Source organism: Cutaneotrichosporon cavernicola (genome assembly GCF_030864355.1).
Source record: "Cutaneotrichosporon cavernicola HIS019 DNA, chromosome: 2".
Lineage (NCBI taxonomy): Eukaryota > Fungi > Basidiomycota > Tremellomycetes > Trichosporonales > Trichosporonaceae > Cutaneotrichosporon > Cutaneotrichosporon cavernicola.
The window spans coordinates 1,552,288-1,573,082 of record NC_083394.1 but is presented as its reverse complement, the minus strand read 5'-3'; the positions used below and the strand labels follow the sequence as shown (position 1 = coordinate 1,573,082).

Sequence of the window (20,795 nt, the reverse complement as noted above, 5' to 3'; positions counted from 1 at the left end):
CCTTCAACCTCCGATCAAGATCCCAACACCTCGACATCTCCACTGACTCTTCACCCTTCCTCGGTCTCTCATCATAGCTCCCTCAACCCCCACCAGTAGCTCGTGCTGTGCCAGGAGACGTGACCAACAGAGTCCCCCTGACCACACCGTCACCGCCGTGAGTCTTGTCACCACCGTCAGTGCACGTGTACTCACCACAGAACGCGCTCTGACCTACCTTCCTCACCTTCCCTCAGTCACCTACAACAACACCCTGGGTCCGACACTATGAGAGGCGCGTCCGCCAGCGCGACGCGCGCTCAATGGGCCGGCTACGAAGCGCCTGACGAAAAGGAGGACGAGTGGCCTATCGTCTCTTTACCCTCGGAGATGATCCACGAGTACGGTTCACGACGCGTCTTTGACTTCTCCCTGGACGCTGACCGTGCGATACTCGGCTTCCGGCCTCTGCCTCGGGAGGAAGCTGACTCACTCTCTGAAGAGATGGAGGGCGTGATCGGTCGCCTGGCCAACCCCGAGCGTTTGGTAGGTCACATTATCTCCAAAGACGTCCATGATCCTGACACATCTCAGAGCAAGGAGACCTTAAGTTTCTTCTCCAGAACCAGCGAGCTTCACACGTATGACAGCATCGAGTCTATGAGTCTTCCAGCCAGCTCGCCTTCACCGCCGGACACGCCTTTACCAGGCACACCGTCACGGACGCGCGCCGCTACCCCAAACCTCGCCAATGACCTCTTCGCGGCGTACATGTACGACTCGCCGGTGGTAGAGAAGACGATCAAGTCTACTGACATGGCCCGCCACACCCATCCTCTCACTCCACCTTCCTTCCCTACCTCCATTCCCAAACTCTCTCAGGCCTCCAGCCTATACTCAAGTCCTGTTGCCCACGATCTCCCCTTGACTCCTTCCTCCCCCACGTCTCTGACTCTGGGGGAGCTGCTATCACATGTCGCCTCTGAGGAGGACTCGTCGCAACCCCCGTCTGAAGTCGAGATATCTTCCCAGGCGAATGTGGCTGAGATCTATCACGAGCTCGCTCCCGAAGCACTGCCGCATTCGCCGAATCCAGACACCGGAGCGTCCACTTTGTCAGACTGCGACTCTCCTACATGGGAGGGGACCCCCACCAAACCGTCGCTCGCATCCAAGAGTTATGATTCACCCAGGGCTCCACCATCGACAACTGAGGCGGTCCCCCAATCGGCCACTGAAGCTGGCTCGCTGGATGCCACCGACGATGGCGTGCCCCCAAGCTCCAATAACGTCTCCCGCCAGGCTTCCTCAGAAGTGTCCCGAGCTTCAAGACTAGCCCATGAATCTCCGGTCTGGTCGCAGACCGACTCGTCGCCAGGAAGATCTGCACTCGGTGCCGACGCCACCCAGAACGCTGAACCTAATCCCACCGACCACATGTCGACGCCTCTCTCGGATCCCTCTACGGAGGACATCGCCAACACTCTAGTGGTGGTCACCAGCCCAGCTTCTGTCGTCAAAACACTTTCGCCTGGGAAGTCGGAATCTGTCTGGCCAGATATCAATGGCACCGCAGAGAGCATCCTGTCAGAGGATCAGGAGTTCTCCGACGTCGAAGCCATGGCAGGTGAGACACAGTCTTCCTCGGCCCTGGCTCGCTCGCAAAGCGAAGTGTCCGTTCCATCTACGACTCTGCCTGAGGCCGACGGCATCACTGACGAACCTGTCACTCCCGTCGCTGTTGCAGATGATGCCCTGGACACTCGCGACAACCATGACATTATGTCCGCGGCGTCGCCCGCGGAAGAGAACTTGTCGACAGAGTCCTCTTCGAAAGATGAGCTCGGCGCCAACATGGTATCCAGTGCCGCGTTTGCTGCGCCGGCGCCACACGAGGCTGAAGCGGGGTTACCCCTCTACGCCACCACTGATGCCGCCGACGGGACCTGTTTCGACAGCCACACCGCTCATACGCCCGGCAGCCCCCGAACCTCGTTGGAGCAGAGTCAATCGATACCTCATGATCGCGCAGACCTTACCCCACTCCCTGTTCAACACGCGATTGAGAACGAGGAGGTTTCCGGGGACTCACTCCGTCGTCACAGCGACGATAGAGTTGGTATGTCTGCCCACATGCCTCCCATAGAGGCGGCCGCTTGGTCTCAGCCTGTCCTGGACGAGGGCTCTGACCAACCGCAAGAGGTAGAACTCGCGGACACCTCTCCACAACCGGTACCCTCTTCACCACCCTCCACTACGACCGATGTCGAGCCACCACAGACCTCTTCGCGGGAAGAGTGGACAGTTCCCCAGGTCCTGATCGACATATCCGATGATAGCGGAGGTGGTCCCGTTTCCGACGAGAGTGGCGAACCAGCCTGCGGTGACAGAGCACTGAGTCTCCACCGCTCAGTCAAGGACGCCGATAGCGACCGCGTAATCCCCACCCAAAGGTGTGCACAACCGGTCGTTCCTCTTCCAGCCGATAGTCCCCGCTCTTCGCGGCGCCGTAGCGTGACCTCCTTTCAAGCCAACTGCCACGCCCCTACCCCGGCAAGCTCTGAGGCTTCGAGACCCTCTCCTGTCGACGCTGGCTGCCGTATAGACGACTCAGCTGCTACAGCTATCCCCGGCCCCATTACGAGTGAGGACTCTCAGTCCGTTACGTCGAATGTGGACAACAATTCGTCGGATCCTCCAACTGACTTCAATATCAGGACGCCACTGTCTGCAGCCAACTCCTCATCAGCCTTGTCCCCACCCGGTCCCAAATCTGTGCGCATGGCACCTGAGGTGGAAGGCAGTCCCGACTCAGCTTTGTCGCACGTCATTGAACCAGTGGTTCCTGCCAGAAACGAGTCAGCGCCCAGCGAACCATCATCACCTGTCCCATCGGCCGCCGAGACTCCCCGCTCAATCGACTCGCCTGAACCAGGAGTATGGGTGCCGTCTGTCCCGATGGAGCGCCTCCTGAACTACAAGGACAACAACGTTCGCCACTCTCTGTCGGACGCACCCAGCAGTCCGACCCCCTCAGAACTTTACACGCAGGCGTCGTCACAGGGCGGCTGGGCTGGCCGGGCTCTCCAGTTCCAATCCCAGGGTCTTCACCTCCCCCCAAAGCAGCAACCCAACGACTTGTCGCGACAGCCGGGTCCCACCGTCCCCAGGCCTAAGGCTTTCAACCGTGGAGACCCAGAGTACGCTCTCCGCAAGCCAGCCAATTCGGTATTCCAACAACTCGCATTCGCCATGCCCGGCTCATCACGCCTGGTCTCAAACATTTCGGCTATACGGCACACGGTTGATACCCTGGCCGACCCCGATTCCCCACTCTCATCTTACCAACCAACATACTCAGAGAAGTGGTACTCGCTCACATCACCACAACCGCCTCAGCGGCACTCCCTTGGGATCGAGATTAATGAATGTACGCTCTCCCAACCAGCCAGTCCCGCACCAGAGGTGACCGAAAGTCTGGCAGTTGGCGGAGGAGATGCCACAGAGGAAGCGGAGGCTGACAGTCCCGTTCTAACATTGGACACGCAGGCCAGTTCCAAGGGTTATCCTATCCGGTATGTCACATCGCTGCATCCAACTGACCGGTCCGCAGTTGGCCAGTTGTTCTTGTGGACAAGGAAGCCAACAAGAGTGAGCTTTCCCATCAGGATGCCAGCAACGTATGTTTACAGGTTGCCCGTAAGCTCACTAGGGTAGCCTTCAATCTCTCCTGCTGCCAACTATGTTGGCGATGTACTATCGTGTCCAAGCCGGAAGCGCAAAGAGACGTCTGCGAGCTCACCGGCTGACTCTGCCGCTCAAGTTTCAAGGGGTAAGCGCGGCAAGTTCACCAACGTCTCAAAGCGTAAGAGGGCGGCAACGACCAGCGATGTCCCTCTTCTCATCAAGGAAGGGCAGGAGGTGTCCGAGATGCCGGAGGGGACTGAAGAGCTCGATGGTGTTGAACTGGTGGTTGCAAGTCCTCCGTCGAAGCGTACGCGTTTGGGAAGACCGGCTCGTTCGCGTGCTCAAGGAAAGCGGCGCAGTCCGAGTTCGGCAGCGACTGTCTCCTGGGTCCCCGAACCTGCTCCCTCGGCTTCATCTAAGCGCAGACAAGGTCGACCCCAAACCCGTATACAAGCAAGCAATCCGGTGTCGAATACCCCACCACCAACCCCTGGTCCAGCGGAGCTGGAGCAACACGGAGAGCACGTTGATCCCAGCATCCCGATTTCAAGCCGGTCCACAAGGTCATCGCAGGGCAAGCGCAAACTGTGGTCCCAAAAGCTCGAAGGTCTACCACCCAGTGGCCGTGCTAAGACGTTGTCCGAGGCCACAGCTTCGAAAGCTGGGTCACAAGCCCTCATGGTGAGCATTGCACGCGTTCCTTGCTAACAGCAGCCAAGCTCCTGTTCCGACAGTAGTCCTCCAACCACACCCGGCCGGTATTGGACCCCGCCACTTACGTCGCTGTCGGCTTCTGGGGCAGAGGTGCGGCTAGCATACTGAGTGGCAGCTGATAACCAGGGGAAGAACAGGAACGCCCGTACCCGACTGCAGACAGCCGCTACATCCGCCAACCCAGACCCCGACGAGGAGATGGCAACCGCAGCCCACTTTGCGGATGAAGACACCACCAAAGAAGTCGCACCAACGGCCCAGTTGAGGGTTCAGGAAAAGTCCATTACCACCAACCGGCTTTGGTCGGAGGAGGAGATTCAGTTCTGTGCCGATTTCTGGTTTAAATCCCAGGCCAACAACCCCGAACAGAACCCAGGCCAGGGGGCTGGATTACTCTGCGTTGAGGCTATGAAGCAGGCAGGCTACACGCGGAGTTTAAAAGGCGTGCTTTCGCGATTCGCGCGGTTCGCGCGGTAAGGTTGGCCAAGTTGATCATGGCTGACAAGAAGACACAAGAAGCTTGACCAGTAATGTTGTACGGTCTCACTGCGGCCGCCGCGGCGCCAATGTAAATGTAGATAGGTCGTTGTTATTAGTCCCACTGTGTCCCTCCTCATGCATCTACAGTACATGTGCAACCTCCAACCATCTCCGAATATGGTGCTCTGGCAGCACATTCATGCCCAGGGTCCGGACAGCGGACAAGGTGGATTACCTCCACCACCGCCTTAACGGAAACAAATCGCCACGTGCGCCCAAACATCTTTGGGCTTTGGTGTTTCATGCACTCACAGATCCAACAATCAATCCCAACATCAGCCACCTACATCCTCCCTTCCCCCCCATCTTCTCCTCTCTATCGTGCAGCCAGAGGCTAGCAGGGAAACGCCTGGAACCTCTGGGCACGAACACTCGACTGTTCTTGGCGACGATCTGGCGCCGGCGACCATGTCGTACAACAATAACATCTTCGGCGCGCACGCGCAGCCGCAGCAGCAGCTGTACCCCGCTCTGCCACAGCAGCCGCACACACACACCTTCCCTCACCTCCACAACCCGTTCCAGCATGCGCCAACGCACCCTCCCACGACACCAGGAGCGCCTATGGTGCCGCTTGGCGCGACTGGCTCCTTGGCAGCGCCTGGACAAGCAGGGCCAGTCGCCGCCCCGCCCCCCTTCGGAACGGGGAGTGCGCAGACAGTCCCGTACGGCGGTGGCGGATACACCGATAGCGCATACAGGCAGCCGTACGGTTTCAGCTACACTGTCACGGCGAGCCGGGTGCAGGCGCCCCAGGCAATCGAAGAACCTGCAAAGGACGAGGACGCAGTGTATGGTCCCCTTGGACGGGCGCGGGGCAAGATTGATCGCGCGATGGTGTCAGACAACGAGATCTCACTCGACCTCGTTGACAAACTTGCGCAGCGTGAGTTCCGGCCATGGGATGCAGAAAGACAGGAGCTGATTCCCAGCAACCAGCGACCTCTATGTTCCTCCTCCTTCAACCTCCTCCGCGTTCAACAATGCGAAGCTCGTCAAGAACGTCCCCCTGCCTGACGCGCTGCACCAGGAGCTTCAATGTGAGCTGGAGAGTTTTGCGAGCTGACAAGCAGACAAGCACACGACCGCGAACATGGGTCTGTTCGAGGAGATTGAGCGCGCATGGTTTACAGTCGACAACAAACTGTTCCTGTGGGACTACACCGACGGGCGCGACTTCAGCCGCTACGACCAACAGGACACGACCATCCACGCGGTGGGCATTGTGCGCGCGCGTAAGGACGTGTTTGTGGACGACATCCATTATCTTCTCGTCATCTGCACGGCGTCCAAGGCTACCCTACTCGGTCTGTCGCGCTCTCCCAAGGGCGAGCTGTCGCTGTACGCAACCAACATGTCGGTCGAGCTGCCGACGACCATGACGTGCATCCGCGGCATCGACTCTGGGCGCATCTTCCTTCTTGGCGTCAACAAGGACATTTATGAGCTGGAGTACTCGATAAGCAGCGGTTGGCTGAGCAGCGGCTCCAAAATCTGGCTCACCAACCGCTCTAGCGGCTACCTGAGCACATGGGTGCCGAGTGTACTGCAGGGCGCGAACCGCGAGGGTGTCGAGAGCTTCGTCGTCGATCCGCAACAGGGCAGGCTGTATGCGCTGCACACGAAGGGCCAGATTGAGTGGATTGACGTCTCCGGCAACAAGTTCGAGTCACGGTCGCGGTTTAACATCCTGCGTGAGCACTTTATGCGCGCGCGCCTCACTGGGGCGCTGGGGAAAGACGGCGCAGAGGTCGTGGCGATCGCACCCGTGCCAGCGAACGAGAGCAAGAAGGCGGTGGTCGTGGCGATCGCCGCGAGCGGTGCGCGGGCATACCTCGGTACTTCTGGATATTATTTTGGCGGCGCCGGCGGCGCGTTCCAGATCATCGCGACGCGTCCTCCCCCACCAGACGTTACCAAAGTCCTTCCTCCGTCGTTCTACTCGTCCGGCACCTTGCTCTCGGTCCAGTCCAACACTGGGGCGGCTACTGCATCGTCCATCGTCACCTTCACCACGCCAGCGGTTGGTCGGCAGTCGGCTATGCGGGAGAACTACGACAACTACCAAGCGCCTGCGCTGCAAGAGTGGTTCTCGAATATCTTGATTCCTGCGTCGGTCTGGACAATCGCCGAGGTTGCATCCACAAACCCGATACGCGCGTCCGCTGCACTTAGAAGAGACGACGGCATCGATCTTTCCGAGCTTGCGCGCGAGGCGACCATCGGCGCGCGCCAGTTCCTCGTCCTCACGAACTCAGGCCTCTTCCGGATCGAGCAGTCCCGACCCATAGACATGCTGGAGGACGACCTCGAGCTGGAGAAGGAGCAGGCGGTCAACGTGTCTCGCGAGGCCTTCGGCCGCGTGCAGCTCTCTGCGATGGCTGTGCTCATGGGCACGTCGGGCCAGAAGCGGCAGATTGCCGACATTGTGTCGGCTGCTGTGAACATCCTCATTGTTGCCGAGCCACCCATCCTCCAGACCTCCACCACTGGCACTCGATCCATCATTTACTCGCCCCGCCACGACGGTCTCGCTGCGACGCTGGCACGCTTCCTCCGGCCGATCTGGAAGGCAAAGGTCGTTGCGGCTGCCGCCGGTCCTGTGCGCTTCAAGCTCGGCGTGAGCGACAAGGAGCTGCTGGCCGTCCAGAGCAACCTTGGAGACTTGCACCGTTTCCTCGAGAACCACCCCTTCCCGCGACACCAGGCAGAAGGTGACGGCAAGCGTGCATGGGACGTTGAGGAGGCGTCGACTGAAGGTCTCAAGCTGCTCCTCAAGCAGGCGATCGAGGCGATCTCGTTCGTCCTCCTCCTCGCCGACTACAAGTTGCCAGACGTCATTGCGAAGTGCGACCCAGCGACGCAGGGGACGCTCACGAGCCTCTCGTTCGAGGGCCTCCTGACCAGCCAGGGCGGGCGTGACGTTGCCCGCGCTCTCGTCACCGCCTTGATCGAGCTGCAGATTGGTCAGGAATTGGGCGTGAGTTGTCCGGATTTGATCCCGGCTGACAGCAGATCGACAACCTCAGCGCGATCCTCCAGCAGCGCTGCGGCACGTTCGTGCAACCTGGCGATGTCGTGCTATACAAGGCGGAGGAAAGTCTGCGGCGTGCCGAGAGCACACGCGACGCGGTCGAGCGGGCGGAGAACATTGCCGAGTCACTCCGACTTTTCAACCGCGCAGCAGGCAGCGCTCCTCGCAGCGTGTACCCCCGCCTGCCCGACGCGACCCGGAGGTACCGTGCACTCAACGACGTGCGCGGCACGATCGAGCTTCCGCTCCGCGTCGCGACCGAGCTCGACCCACAGGACAAGGCTGGCGACTACGTGCGCGACGGGCGCAACCCAGGCGACCCCCGCATCGGCTTCCTCGAGGAACGGCAGGAATGCTACAAGCTCGTCGTCGAAGTTCTCGGCAGCTACGACGAAGCACTGAACAAGGCGGCGGCCGCGGGGCCTGTACAGGGTAAGCTAGGCCGTCTATTTCGTAGCTGACATCAGCCGCGGGCGCTGTTCGCATCCGCGACGAGGCGTACGGGCTCGCGATCAGCTCGGATGACGAGCTCTTCCACTTCTATCTGTACGACTGGATCTCGGCACTTGGCCGTGCGGACCAGCTTCTTGACGTAAGCTTTCGGTGTGTCTGGGCAGATGTGCTAACCACAGTTCGAGACACCCTTCATCGAGGCCTACCTTCGCGCTACGACGTCGAACGTTCCGGGCCGCCGCGACTTGTTGTGGAAGTACTACGCGCGGCGCGAGGAGTTCTTGCCCGCGGCCAAGGCGTTGGCGGACATGGCTTCGCGCCCGTCCGACATGTCGTTACAGGACCGCGTGTACTACCTCGCGCAGGCAGTCACGAACGCCAAGAGCGCTGCTTCGCTGGGCGCTGACGACGTTGAGTTCACGACTGGCCTCCAAGAACGCATCGACGTCGCGCACGTTCAACTGGAGGTCGTGCGCGCGGTCGAGGGACACGACGACATGAGCCCAGCCGAGAGGGGAGACGCGCTCGCCGCACTCAACGAGGACCTGTTGTCCCTCGATGACCTGTACCAGAACTTTGCCCGTCCGCTGCGGCTGTACGAGGCGATCCTGCTAATCCTGCGCACCTCCGACACGCGCGTCGAGGACGTTGTCGCTGCCGTGTGGACCGAGCTCCTCAAAAACCCACATCCTGCCGAGGTTGTCACCGACCTGTGCCGCAAGTTCTACCCGTCCGAGGGCGCGCCACCCGACATCGTCCTCCCCATCGTGTACGGGTACGCTTCCGAGGTCGGCGGCGAGCCTGGCTGGGCCACGCGTGCTCTCCTCGCCGGTGGCGTTACTTCCCGCGACGTGTGGGACTCCGTGCTCGCACTGTATGACGAGAGCCCGTCCGAGTTCTACGCCGAGGAGGCCGCGGTCATCCTCCAGCGGTGGCTCGACACGCCGCGCCCCCAGCAGGACCTGCCGGCGGCCGAGATCGAGAACTTTGCTGCAAAGTACATCCTCCGTACACAGGGCCAGAGCCTCGACGCCCGCCGCGCCGCCACGCGCAAGGTCATGCAGTCGGCCAAGGCTGCTACGGGGCGATTCTAGACGGAGAGATACCTAGATGTTTTTTGTGCCGTAGACTAAAGTTCTAATTATCAATGCGAAGCATAGCATCATGCGGCAGCGCGGGCATGGTCTCTACACAGATGCTGATGCTCCGGTTGGATTTGGACACTATTTCATCAACCCTGGCTCTGGTGCCACGAGGCGCGGGGGACAGGGGCCGACAACTGGAATACAGCTGCTACAACTACAGCAACCACAATGAGCAGTAGTGGGAATGATGAACGAACACGGCTGCGGACAATGCAATGGGCAGGGATGGCGTAGAACTCGGTGGGCAGGCGTTTAGTGGCGGAAACGGACGGAGGGTGATGTCAGGCCAGACGCTCCCATAGTACTGTAAACTCTCGGGTGTGTCGCGGGAGGTCGACGGGAAGTCGGCGGGTTAAACGTGAGGACAGCGAGGCGCTCGTCCCAGGTCTGCGCCGCCTCGAGAGCCTCAACGCGGTAGGTTCGTGGACATGGGCGGCCTTGTACTCTGCACTCGGAGGGTCATGCCCAGTGCCAACGTCTTTGCAAACTCGAAAACCTCGGCGACGGTGGAGGCCATGGCCATATGTGTGTTCGCCACATAGTAGGCGTTGACGTTGGCCGCTACCGACAAGTCCGTGAGGTCGCACTCGACATCCTTTACCGTGGGGCACAACTTGACCCACACTGCTTCGGGCGAGACGCAACCGCCACCGCGACTGCCTTACCTTTCCGTCGTCGTGGCGCTCGAGGCTGGCGGCGTCTTCCTCGTTCTCGCCACACTCGGGATTGTAGATGCTCCTGCGGTCGGCAGATGGCCTATAAATCGTCCCAAAAATGTCTGTCCCACTCCTCGAAGATTGTATGCCTGCGGCTGGTGGCGTCGGGGTGGCTCATGGCATCTACGACAGTAAGTGTTATGAAGTGTGAGTGGTAGAGAAGTGAGGATGTAATGTTCGTAAGGAGCGCAGCGAACTGAAGTTGGTTGTCGATGAAGAGGTGGTGAGGAGACAGGTCAAGAGATGCTTGCAGGAGGGAAGGTATTAAATAGAGCTGTGGTACGCGAGGGAAGGTTGCATGAGGTGACTCAACCGACAGATCTGGGACACTTTTCCACCACTAGCCGTCCGCCTCACCCTCTCCGTGGCCTTGAGTGCCTCCAGATGTTGCCGTCTCGCCACCCAGGTGTGAGAGAGGAAGGAGAGGAAGGCGAGGAAGGCGTCCCGGCGGCCGTTGTTCTGGCCATATTTGACGAAGAACAGCCTGGCGAACGTGTAGATGGCGTCCTGAGCAGCGGCTGGACAGCTGGACAGGAATGGCCGAAGACCACGAGTGAGTTGAGATGGGTGGTTGGAGGAAGCAAGGTGCAAGGCCCACACGCCATCACCCCAGTCAGTGTTAGAGTGATACCGATACATGCAATCCTATCAATGCCCCGCGTTCATTTCGAGCACGCGCCGCAATCTCTCCTCGTCGTCCGTAGACCCTGGGGACTCGCTGAGCTCGCGTGTCTCGAGGCTCTCAGCACACACAGCCGCAAGTTTGGCGCGGACGTCACGTACAGTCGCCCATTCGGCGGGGTACTCTGCTTCACGCGCCCGCTCGAGGTAACCCTCTGGAACGAGGCCTTCAGCGCCGGTATCCAGGCGCGTGGCGACGACCCACCCGTCGCCACCGCCACCGCGCCCGCGTACGTCGAGGAGGTCGCCGACATCCACCGCCATCTCGTTTATGCCCTCTGGCTCGAAAGCGAATGCAGCGCGGTACAGTCCGTCCGGCTCCTCGTCGTCGAGGACGTAGTCGGAATCGTTGTCAACGTCGTCCCCATCGCTCCAGTAGTCGATGTTGGATTGGACATTTCCCAGTGTGTCCAAGCCGCCCATGTCCGTGTCCGGCTCCACAGGGTCAGTCTCGCGGCGTAGGAAGCCACCCCAATGGCCTAACAACCCGAAGTGGCCGTGTTGCTTGACCGGTGAGGGCTCTGGCTCCGGCTCGCCCTCACCCCAGTTGCTCCTTGGCCGTTGGGCACCGAGGCCGAGGAACCGCTCGTCGTCCTGCGAGAAGGCAAAATCGCGTACTATTACACGGCGCACGAGGCTGACCGCGAGATGAGCGAGGGTGCTCCCCCTGGTGGGCGAGCCGGGCGTAGCGACCGAGGCTGGAGCCGAGGGCGGCGGCGACGTACCCTCGGAGAATCCGCTCGAGCCGTTTTCGCCTTGCTCATCCTTGACCTCCTCGACAGCCGCAGACCGGTCGAACCCGCCCGCACGGGCGTCAAAGCTGCCTCCGCGTCGCGCCAATACTGCTGCGGGCGGCGTGCAGGGTGTTGTGGGATCCGATGTGGATGTGCCCTCGCTGGCGGACAAGACGCTGGTGCCGAGCATCGACCGTGGGCGCATACGGCGACCCTGGGACATGGCACTAGACGTTGATGCGGCGCGGTCACGGCCGACAGGGGACGGCGATGAACGCGCAATGGCGGGTGGACTGATCGGCGAGGCGCTGAATGCTATAGGCAAGTCGCGAGGGTTGAACTCGAGCACCTGCGACTGCGGCCGTGAACCAGCGGGGCTTGGGGGCGCCGGGCGGTTCGATGTTAGAGAAGAGTTACTGCGAGGCTTGATGCTGATCGCCGCACCCATCGAGCTGACAAGCTGCGATGCTGGGCGGCCACGGGCGCGCGACGAGGCGGACGACGATGCGGTGAACGGGGGCGAGGAGGGGGATTGTGGCGAGCGGCTGTGCAGGTGAGTCATGTTAACCGGCGAGCCCAGTGGTGCCGAGCTGACCGGTGAGGGCTGCACGACAGGGTGCGCAGTAGGCACTGCCCTTGGTGCGGAGATGGGCTGGGGCGCCGATACTGGGTGGTTCTGGATGGGTGGATCGTCCGCGAGCTCGATCATCGTCGCCGCAGGCGAGGCGTCGGCGATGGGCGCGAGGATGTGTGGGCGCGTTCCTGTGAGCCGGAGCGGCGCAATGTGGGCGGTGAGGCCGGAGAGAACCTTGGCACCGGTCGGGCCCTCTGGCGCGGCGGCCGGTTCTGACGCTGGTGCTTGGGCGTGGGCCGGCACTGTGGTTAGGGATTGGGCATGTGGAGGCGTACTTGTTGGTGCGCTTTGGGGCTCGGCGACTGGTTCTGGGTCGGTGCTCATGCCAGGCGCAGTGGGAATGTGGCGCGTACGCGTGGGTGCGCGGGAGGGCAGGCTGTAGTCGTAAGACCGAGAGGACTAGATGGGGGAGTGGGGACGCTGCTGTCGAAAGCGCCGGTAAGCGAGTAGTGGAGCACGCGGAACACGTGTGGGAGAATGTTCGGCGCCCGCAGCCAAGTTGTGGCTGGCAGTCTGGCAGTTGTAAAGTGCAGGGTTTGTGGACGTGACGCGAGGGAGCAGCGCTGTGAGTGCACCCGCGGTCGCGCCGATGGGGTTGGCCACGGGACGAAGCGTTTTATGGGTGTTTAGATGGTTTGCAGTATCGTAGTTTCGGACGCTGTCTCGAACCGGCGAGTCCAGCGTTGCGAGGTGGGTGGACAGACAGACAGACAGACAGGCACGCGCTATCAGGATCCGGCTATTGCCTCCGCTCGGAGTCTAGTACAGTGGGTGACGCGGTGTCGGCTGCGAAGAGTATGAGACGAGTGTAAAGAGAGCGGGGAGTTGTTGAGACGAGTTTGTTTTGAGAGAGGGAGTGTTGTGGATGGATGGGATGGAATGGAGTAGGGATAGATGAAGAGAGACAGAGAGAGAGAGAGAGAGTGAGAGAGAGGAAGGCGGACATAGGCGGACAGGGGTGCAATCCCCACAAGGCCACCCAACCATGGCCACTGCAGTCACCACACAATTACATGCCACCCACACACAACAATTGGTCCAGGCCCTGCTATTACAACGTTCAATTCTAATCAACCGACTCACATTCTTATTCCCTTTACCTTCCCATGATACCATGTCTCTCGATCCCTCCCCAGTCTCACGTCCGCGTGATCTCACTTGTTTCGCTTCTCAACTCCCGCCCCCATCAACCACCTCCTGACCCAAAGGGCATCGGGAGATTGGCGCGCGCCCCAAATGCAAGTGACCGGAATGCATCACTTGAGGCGTCATGACGTTTCTACAACAAAATCACCGTTGGGATTCTTTCCCAAGACCCCGATAAAAACACAACCTGCGGCTGATTTGGATTCACTATATGAGACATGATTGTGTTCGTTTTGTTTAGCACGCTCCTTCCTTGTCTTACACCTCATCCTCCTTCAGGCCAGACGACCTCGTCGTCTGGATGGCTACCACCAGTTGGTGCAGCGTCTCAAGGCCGCGTCCAGGAAGCGCTGCACTTCGCTGAGCTCGGCGAGACAGGCTAGTCTGCGGCGACACCGAGTAGACCGACGTGCAGAGATTGCCGCCCGGGGAACGGATAGTGAGCGCGATCGACCGCGGGTTACCACCCGAAGCCTCGAGCTCTCGCAGCTCCTCGACTGTGCCGAGGCCACCATCGTACACCGAGAGAATCCGCAGGTGCGCAGCCTCGGCCTTGCGCGACTTGAAAAGGTTCTTGTCGGGAACCGGCGCAGCCAGGGCAATCATGTCGTTGAACACGAGCATGGTGAGGATCTCGTCGCGACGAGGCTTGCGGAACGAGCTCAGCTTGATGTTCATGTTGGGCCGAGAAGTGTCGGCTAACGACGAAGAGTACGAGGGACTGCGTGACAACGAGTGGTCATGAGGAGCAGGGGAGGCGGCCCCACTGATCGAGTTGATAGACGAAGTGCCAGACGACGGCGACGTCGTAAGGCCTCTTGAGTGAAGCGGAGGAAGCTCGCTGTCAGTAGATGCTCCACGCGACGGGGCGCGGGATGGGCCACGGGACGGCGTGCGTGACGACGGCTGGGAAATCTTCATGGACGAGAAGCTGGGGACGGCTGCCATTGTCGCCTTGAGCGAACGCACGCTCACCGATCGCGGCATTCCCATCGCGGCGCCCAGCGACTCGCGACTAGCGCGGACCACCTGCGCGTGGGCGAGCAGTCTGCGGCCACGGATGGCAATGTCAAAATTGCCAGGCAGGTCGTCAAGGCGCTCCTCAAGCGAGATGAGCTGAAGGAAGTCATCCTCACGAGCCTTGCAGGCCTCCAGACGACCGATGATCGACTCTGTCGAGGCAATGAGCCCGAGCAGAGCCCTGTTGGACTTGTGCGTCGAAGGGGTGGCAGCAAGAAGACGCTAAAAGTCAGCACCAGCCCTACGTTGTCGAAGCTCACTTTCAGGAACAGCGTGTACTTGGTGATGCGCTGAACTGGCTTGAGAAGCATGCTGCCCAACGAGAGCGATCCAAGGGCCTTGTCGCGGGTTTGGAGGCGAAGAAACTCGCCGAAAATGCTGGCCTGGTCACGGGCCGCCTCCTCGATCTGGGCGACGACCGTGTTGAAAAGCATGAGGTATCGCTCGTGCACGGCAAGGCGGGCGACCCACGTCTCGAACTGGTCAACAAAGGCAGCGATCTCGACGACATCGGATCTGCGGCGAGCGATCTGCTGCGCGGTCGAGATATCCGTGTGCGTGATATGAATAGCCTCGAGAGCCTCGAAGAGGTCGCACACCCCCGCTGGGAGACCCTTCATCCAGTCGCCCTGGGCTTCGCGAAGTGGGGCCACAAACAGACGAATCACGTCGCGACAAGAGCGCACAAAGGCTGCCTCGGTCTCGCTCATCTCCCACATGATCTCTTGGCGTTTGACCTCCATCGCTCCGTCTGGGCCGCCCGCGACCTGGTCGTAGATGTAGTCGCTGTGGAGAGACTGGCGCCATGACGTCGGGTTGTCGCGCGGGCGCGGAGTGGTTGGGCGCAGCGACTTGCTGTACCCAGAGTACACCACTCCGAACGACTCCTTGCGCTGCCGCGGCCGTGGAAGTTCGCGGGGGCTACCCATGGGACGCTGAGATGTCGACTTGCGGAGAGCTGAGCCATTGCGGTGTAGCGACGTGGGTCTAGGGCTGTCGAGGAGGTTCAGCCGAAGAAGAGGCTTCTTGTCGTTCACAGCGTCCGTGGGCGTGTGAACGGGGCGCGATGAGGTACGTGGAGGAATCACGGGGCGCTCGGGTGCGATGATGCTGCGACGCGACTTGGGCCCCTTGGCCACAGTTTCGCGAGGAAGGCTGTCGACTAATGCGCCCATTGACCGGCTATAGCGGCGAGACCGCGGCCAGGTGCCCGAGTTGCGTTTGTCCGTACCGTCAATGGACGGCAAGGAGACGACACTCTCGCTTGCGAGGATCGACACCTCTTCGGCGTCAAACGAGCTTCCAAGCGAGAGGCGGTTCAATTGGGGAGGCGGAGAGCTCTCGGAGGAGGACCAGAAAAGCCCGTCGTTGGCCTGCTCAGCTTGCTCGATGACACTCCACGGCTGGGCAAAGTCGAGGTTGGAGACGAGGTTGCGGAGTGCGTCAAGGCGGCGTTTTCGCGAAGTCGGGGAAGGCGATGCGCCATGCCGTCCCTCACGGCCAGTCACCGTTGAGGCAGAGTCCTCCCCGGATGGCGATTTTGCACGCGAAATAGGAGGCAGAGGGGGACCAAGAAGGCTTTCGCCACCGTGAGTGAATGAAAGTTTGGGAGCACCACGAGAGCTCTCAGTGATGCGGATCGCCGGCTTGCCTTCCGAGTGGTACGAGTGGTCAGAACTGGAGGCAGGGGCCGGGGAAGAGTCTGTGAGAGAGCAAAAGGAAGAAGGGGACATGGACCGTGACGACGACTCTGGAACGGCCGAGAAGGCCCGGTGGGGGTTGTGGGGAGAAGTGAAGGCGTCCTTGGGCTCGTTTGCGGCAAACGGCAGTAGGTTGTGATTGTGGTGGCGTCCAGCCAGGGATGACGACAACCACACGGGCGCAGCCATCTCGTCGTCTGTTGTACAGACGATTGACTGCGGAGGTGAAGTGGAGAACGTCCCAGACGTCATGTTGTGGACACTAAAGGCAAAGTGGCTGGGGTCGTCGCTCTCGTCGCTGGGGCACTGCCCCGGAGTGAGGATTGTCTCCGATACAAGTGATGCTCGTGATGACGAGATGGTCGAGGAACGCGAATTGACAGAGTCGGATGTGATGGTTGATGAAGGGGAAGGGGAGCGGTGTAGGTCAGGCGAGCAAGGATGTGAGAAATTCGTCAACGTGACTTGGGAATGGGAATGCTGAATGGGGAAGGAGTGCAGATCGAGCTCGTGCTGGTGCTGGTGCTGGTCTTGGTTGGTGTATACACGGCGTGGTGGTCGGGGCGGGCGTGGAGTCGCAGACCGGTCTGGGGTCTCGCACGTCAGGGGCAACTGGAAACAGGTGGCCGCCAGCGGCTGCTCGGTACCCGTGATGCTAGGCGATACGAGAGCGTCGACAGGCGGTGCGGGGAAGGCTTGGGCGATTAGGCAGTGAGAGAGCCCAGTTGCCTTGAGCGATTGGGTGGCCGGCTCGTGCTGGCGGGGAAACTGGATAGTCGAATAGGAGTGAGGAAAAGAGCAGTGCGGGAAGGGTAAGATGTTGAGAGCGGAGGGGTGTGCGTTGTGTTTGAGCACGTTGGGTGTGTTGAGCGCGTTAGGTGGTCATGGAGAGGAAGGTGCGACGAAGGTGCGAGAATGAGAACGAGGCCAGTGATACCGGTGATACCAGAAATAGAGAGTGTGTGTGTGAGGTTGAGGGTCGAATGAAGAGGAAAGAGGGAAGAGGGAAAGCGGGAAGAATGTGTCAGCTAAAGTGTTCTCGAGTGCCAGATCATGCTAGCCATGACTGTAATATTACTGGAAACAGGAAGGCTCACTGTGACTTGGACTTGGGGCAAGAGGGATTCAAGTCTGTGCGGCAGGGAATCCGCCACCGAGCCACATTCAGACCCAACATCAGCAGTCATCATGACTCGTACGCTTGGACGCTTGGCCACTTCCAAGAGGGAGGTGGTGCGTTACACGCTTGGACGCGCGGGGCGCTGGGTGTGTTGATGATAATGGCTGGAGTTGTGCGGATTGGACAGCTCGACAGCTGGGCAATAGTCGACAAGCCAGGGAAAGGGAGGGAGGGAGAGGGGGTGGACGTCGAAAGTGGAGGTCGCTGGAAATTATCGCTATGCGGAATTGGGGTGACGACGACTACGTTGAGGGTTTGAGAAATGCCTGGCTGTGGATGAGTGATAGTGCAAGCGACGTGGAGAAGAGAGGTAGTGAAGAGGAGTGATAGATAGGTAGCGAGACGGGGTTGATTGTTAGCTTGCGCCCCAGTCCAGGCTGTGTACATCTATATCGGCCAGCTTGCGGCAACCACGCTTGCACGCTCTACCATGGCAGATCCAGCGGATCCAGTGATCAACAACACCCCAAATCTGGACACTCGATATGACCGCCCGCCCGGAATGGAAGGAGGGCGCCAGCGCCCTTGGTGCCTCTGTATTACAAACGATCCATGATCCATGATCCATGATCCACGAAGCTTAGCAGCTCAGCAGCCGAGGCAGATCGAGGTAGGAAGGCATAGAGGTACAGAGAGCCAACCTCCGGGCCTCAAGCTTTGAGCGTCCAGACTTCAAGGCGGCTAGGCGGTGAGTCGAGGGTGGGGGAGCTCATGTTGTGTCTCGGGCCAGAGCAGCGGCATCCTGATCTAGGAAGATGTCGCCCCTGTCTCCTCGGGGCCCTTGGGGATGAGGGGTTGCGAATTGTCCGACTTGGGCAGCGCCACCCTCGGGTTCAAGGACAAAGGATAGGTATGCCAGGGAAGTCGCGGTATCCATCAATGAGGCGCCGTTGCTAACCAGCCAGACAGAACGCGTCTCTACATATCTACATGGAATACATGGGTCCACTGTACCTGACAGAGTCTATCCGCTTCTAACCCTTTTAACGAGATGAGGCCAAGGCATAATAGCTGCGCTTCACGGTTCAAGTTGGTTGAGTCATTTGAGCGCGGATGGTCTGTCCCTGGACTGGCCAATACTTGATAATTGATAACATGGCTCAACCTATGCACCCCAAATTTCGGGGCCACGCCTTGACCCCCAACCCACCTTTGCTGTATTCTGAGCCCATTTGCCGTTTTCAAGTAGTAGTGCAATTCATATTGACACTCGCATATCGGGTGAGGCGACGGGTATGGCCAAGATGATGGGGCCCGAGAAACAACGCAAGATATCCAAAGTGGGTGAAATCATCGCGTCGTCAGTTGGGAACATGAATATCATGATCTAAGCTGCAACTTTTTGGAGGCAAGGAGAAACTTTGCATGGAGCTGGTGCAATCCTACCCTTTTGCCCTCATGTGTCATTGTGTAACGAAGAGGTGGGGGTGTTTGGGCCCTTTAAAGGTTTAAACCCTTGGAAGCGCATAGCGCATCAAGGAACCCGAAAGTCTGTGGGTGCCTGAGTTCATTTGGACGGTATATAGCATGGTATAATAGCTACCTTCCGGTGTGTTGGCATGTCGGCAGCTCGGCAGAGTCAACCAGTTAGGGTTGGAGAGCATGCAAAGGGAATGTGGATACTGTGGCTTTGACAATTAGATCAGTGGACAGGCACACTGCACACGGGTCTCTAAGCTGCACAATCCTGTGTAAAGAACAGGTAAAGCCGCCCATCCTCATCCACGAGTCTTCCATGTGTATCTCGTGTGGTTTGCATGTGGCATATCGTCAGCTCTAATGGAACCATGGAGCCATGGATTCCCGGAGAAGCTTAAAGGTCAAAGGCCCAGCTGGGCTGTGTCATCTTAACCAGTCAGAAGGCCACGCAGGCCTGACCAAGTCTACGGCTTACTGTGCCGCTTAGCTATGACGCCAAGCGCGCAAATCCCGGTGAATGAGTAATTGAGTAAATAGAGTGTGGAGTGACCTCCACCTCGTCGCACCTCGGGTCCCTACCGAACAGTCCACACAAACTAACCAGACCGCTGACCAATGTTCCTCACCGCCAGTCGTCGTCTCGTCGCCACCACCAACCAACGACACTTTATCAACCTTCGCACCCCCCCTCAACTCTTCAAAATAGGATCCTCATTCTCCACCCAGGTTGACCCAGCAAAAATGGGAGCTGCAAAGGACTTTGTCGAGAAGGAGATCAAGGCGCACGATGTCCTGGTCTTCTCCAAGTCGTACTGCCCGGTGAGTCGTTCTGTGCTCTGAGCGCGCCCGTCAGTCAAGCCGAAACAAGCGGCAAGGCAGGCCGGACGGATGGAGAGGCTTCCGACGCCCCGTCATCTTGGTCACTGCGTGCTTCTTGATTATACCTTGAACCTCGACTTGATCAGATTATAGCTCGTCTCAGACTTCTGACCTTACCGTATCGACGCTAACGCCCGCTCAGTACTGCCGTAGCGCCAAGAACGTCCTTCACCAGTACACCGACGCGATGAAGGTCTACGAGCTGGACGAGATGGACGACGGCGCCGACATCCAGGCGTACCTTGCCGAGAAGACTGGGCAGCGCACTGTCCCTTCCATTTGGCTCAAGCAGCAGTTCATCGGCGGCAGTGAGTGGCCAGCGCCAAATCGTACTGACAAGTAGACAGCGACCTCCAGGCGCTCTCGCCCGCCGAAATCAAGAAGCGCATCCAGGGCTAGAGATAGCTCGCGTTTTCACCATAGACGACTATGAATGTCTCAAGTCTGAAGCAACCGATGAGTGAGCGCACATTTCCGCTTTCGGCGCGCCGAGACGGCTGCGGATGCGGTGATCAATCTTCCTCTCCCCTCTGCCTCGGTTTAGTAATATTGGGGATAGCTGTGCGGCGTATGCGGAAAGTGATCATAGCATGTTCGGGCGGATGGTGAAGCGGATCCCATGATTGTCAGACTGCGGAGCGCGGGGCGAGGTTCGGACGTTCGGACGTGCGGACGTGCAGACGTGCGGAGAAGTGCCAAGATCTCTCCCGATCCGGGTTAGATATCTGCCCGAGGAGCGACGCATCGACACTGCGCACGTCATGGATCATGGATATGGATACTAGAAGGGGAGACGTCTGATCGTGTCGTGTGCAGAGCTTGTCTTTGCTTCTCGGTCATGACCGAAGCTGGGGATATGCCTACGTTGTCTGTTTGAGGCCTAACAGCGATGCAGCTACGTCGTTCGGATGCATTTTGAGTATTCACGTATGTGTGTGTCACTGTCTGGTCTGTGAGATTGCATGAGTGTCAGTGAGCAGAGGTGCAGAGGTTGGAAGATGAAAGAAGGAAGATGGAAGATGGAAGCAAGGAAGAGTGCCTATGCATGCATCTGATACAGTTGTGGGGTTTGAAATGTCAACATGGAGGATATCAGCGTGTACAGCGGGAAGAGGCGCTAGGTATTGTCAGGAG

General features: G+C 59.5%; 4 protein-coding genes across 4 annotated transcripts; 2 read left to right on the top strand and 2 right to left on the bottom strand.

Annotated features, from left to right (window-relative positions):
- Nucleotides 1-267: 267 nt before the first annotated feature.
- Nucleotides 268-9,501, top strand: NUP170 (uncharacterized protein; the record flags this gene model as incomplete). Its single annotated transcript, XM_060597637.1, has 11 exons — nt 268-525; nt 574-3,554; nt 3,810-3,973; nt 4,166-4,347; nt 4,507-4,853; nt 5,262-5,806; nt 5,853-5,960; nt 5,994-7,900; nt 7,936-8,386; nt 8,422-8,546; nt 8,587-9,501. The coding sequence occupies 11 exons, from the start codon at nt 268-270 to the stop codon at nt 9,499-9,501; spliced, it is 7,983 nt and encodes a 2,660-aa protein (XP_060454511.1).
- Nucleotides 9,502-10,916: 1,415 nt separating this feature from the next.
- On the bottom strand, nt 10,917-12,641 carry CcaverHIS019_0206060 (uncharacterized protein; the record flags this gene model as incomplete). Its single annotated transcript, XM_060597636.1, has 2 exons — nt 10,917-12,559; nt 12,593-12,641. 2 exons carry the CDS (start codon nt 12,639-12,641, stop codon nt 10,917-10,919), a joined length of 1,692 nt encoding a protein of 563 aa, XP_060454510.1.
- A 1,080-nt stretch (nt 12,642-13,721) lies between these two features.
- Nucleotides 13,722-17,373, bottom strand: CcaverHIS019_0206050 (uncharacterized protein; the record flags this gene model as incomplete). Its single annotated transcript, XM_060597635.1, has 3 exons — nt 13,722-14,705; nt 14,744-16,951; nt 17,281-17,373. The coding sequence occupies 3 exons, from the start codon at nt 17,371-17,373 to the stop codon at nt 13,722-13,724; spliced, it is 3,285 nt and encodes a 1,094-aa protein (XP_060454509.1).
- A 2,150-nt stretch (nt 17,374-19,523) lies between these two features.
- TTR1 (uncharacterized protein) lies at nt 19,524-20,060 on the top strand (the record flags this gene model as incomplete). Its single annotated transcript, XM_060597634.1, has 3 exons — nt 19,524-19,601; nt 19,804-19,969; nt 20,005-20,060. The coding sequence occupies 3 exons, from the start codon at nt 19,524-19,526 to the stop codon at nt 20,058-20,060; spliced, it is 300 nt and encodes a 99-aa protein (XP_060454508.1).
- Between the last annotated feature and the right edge of the window lie 735 nt (nt 20,061-20,795).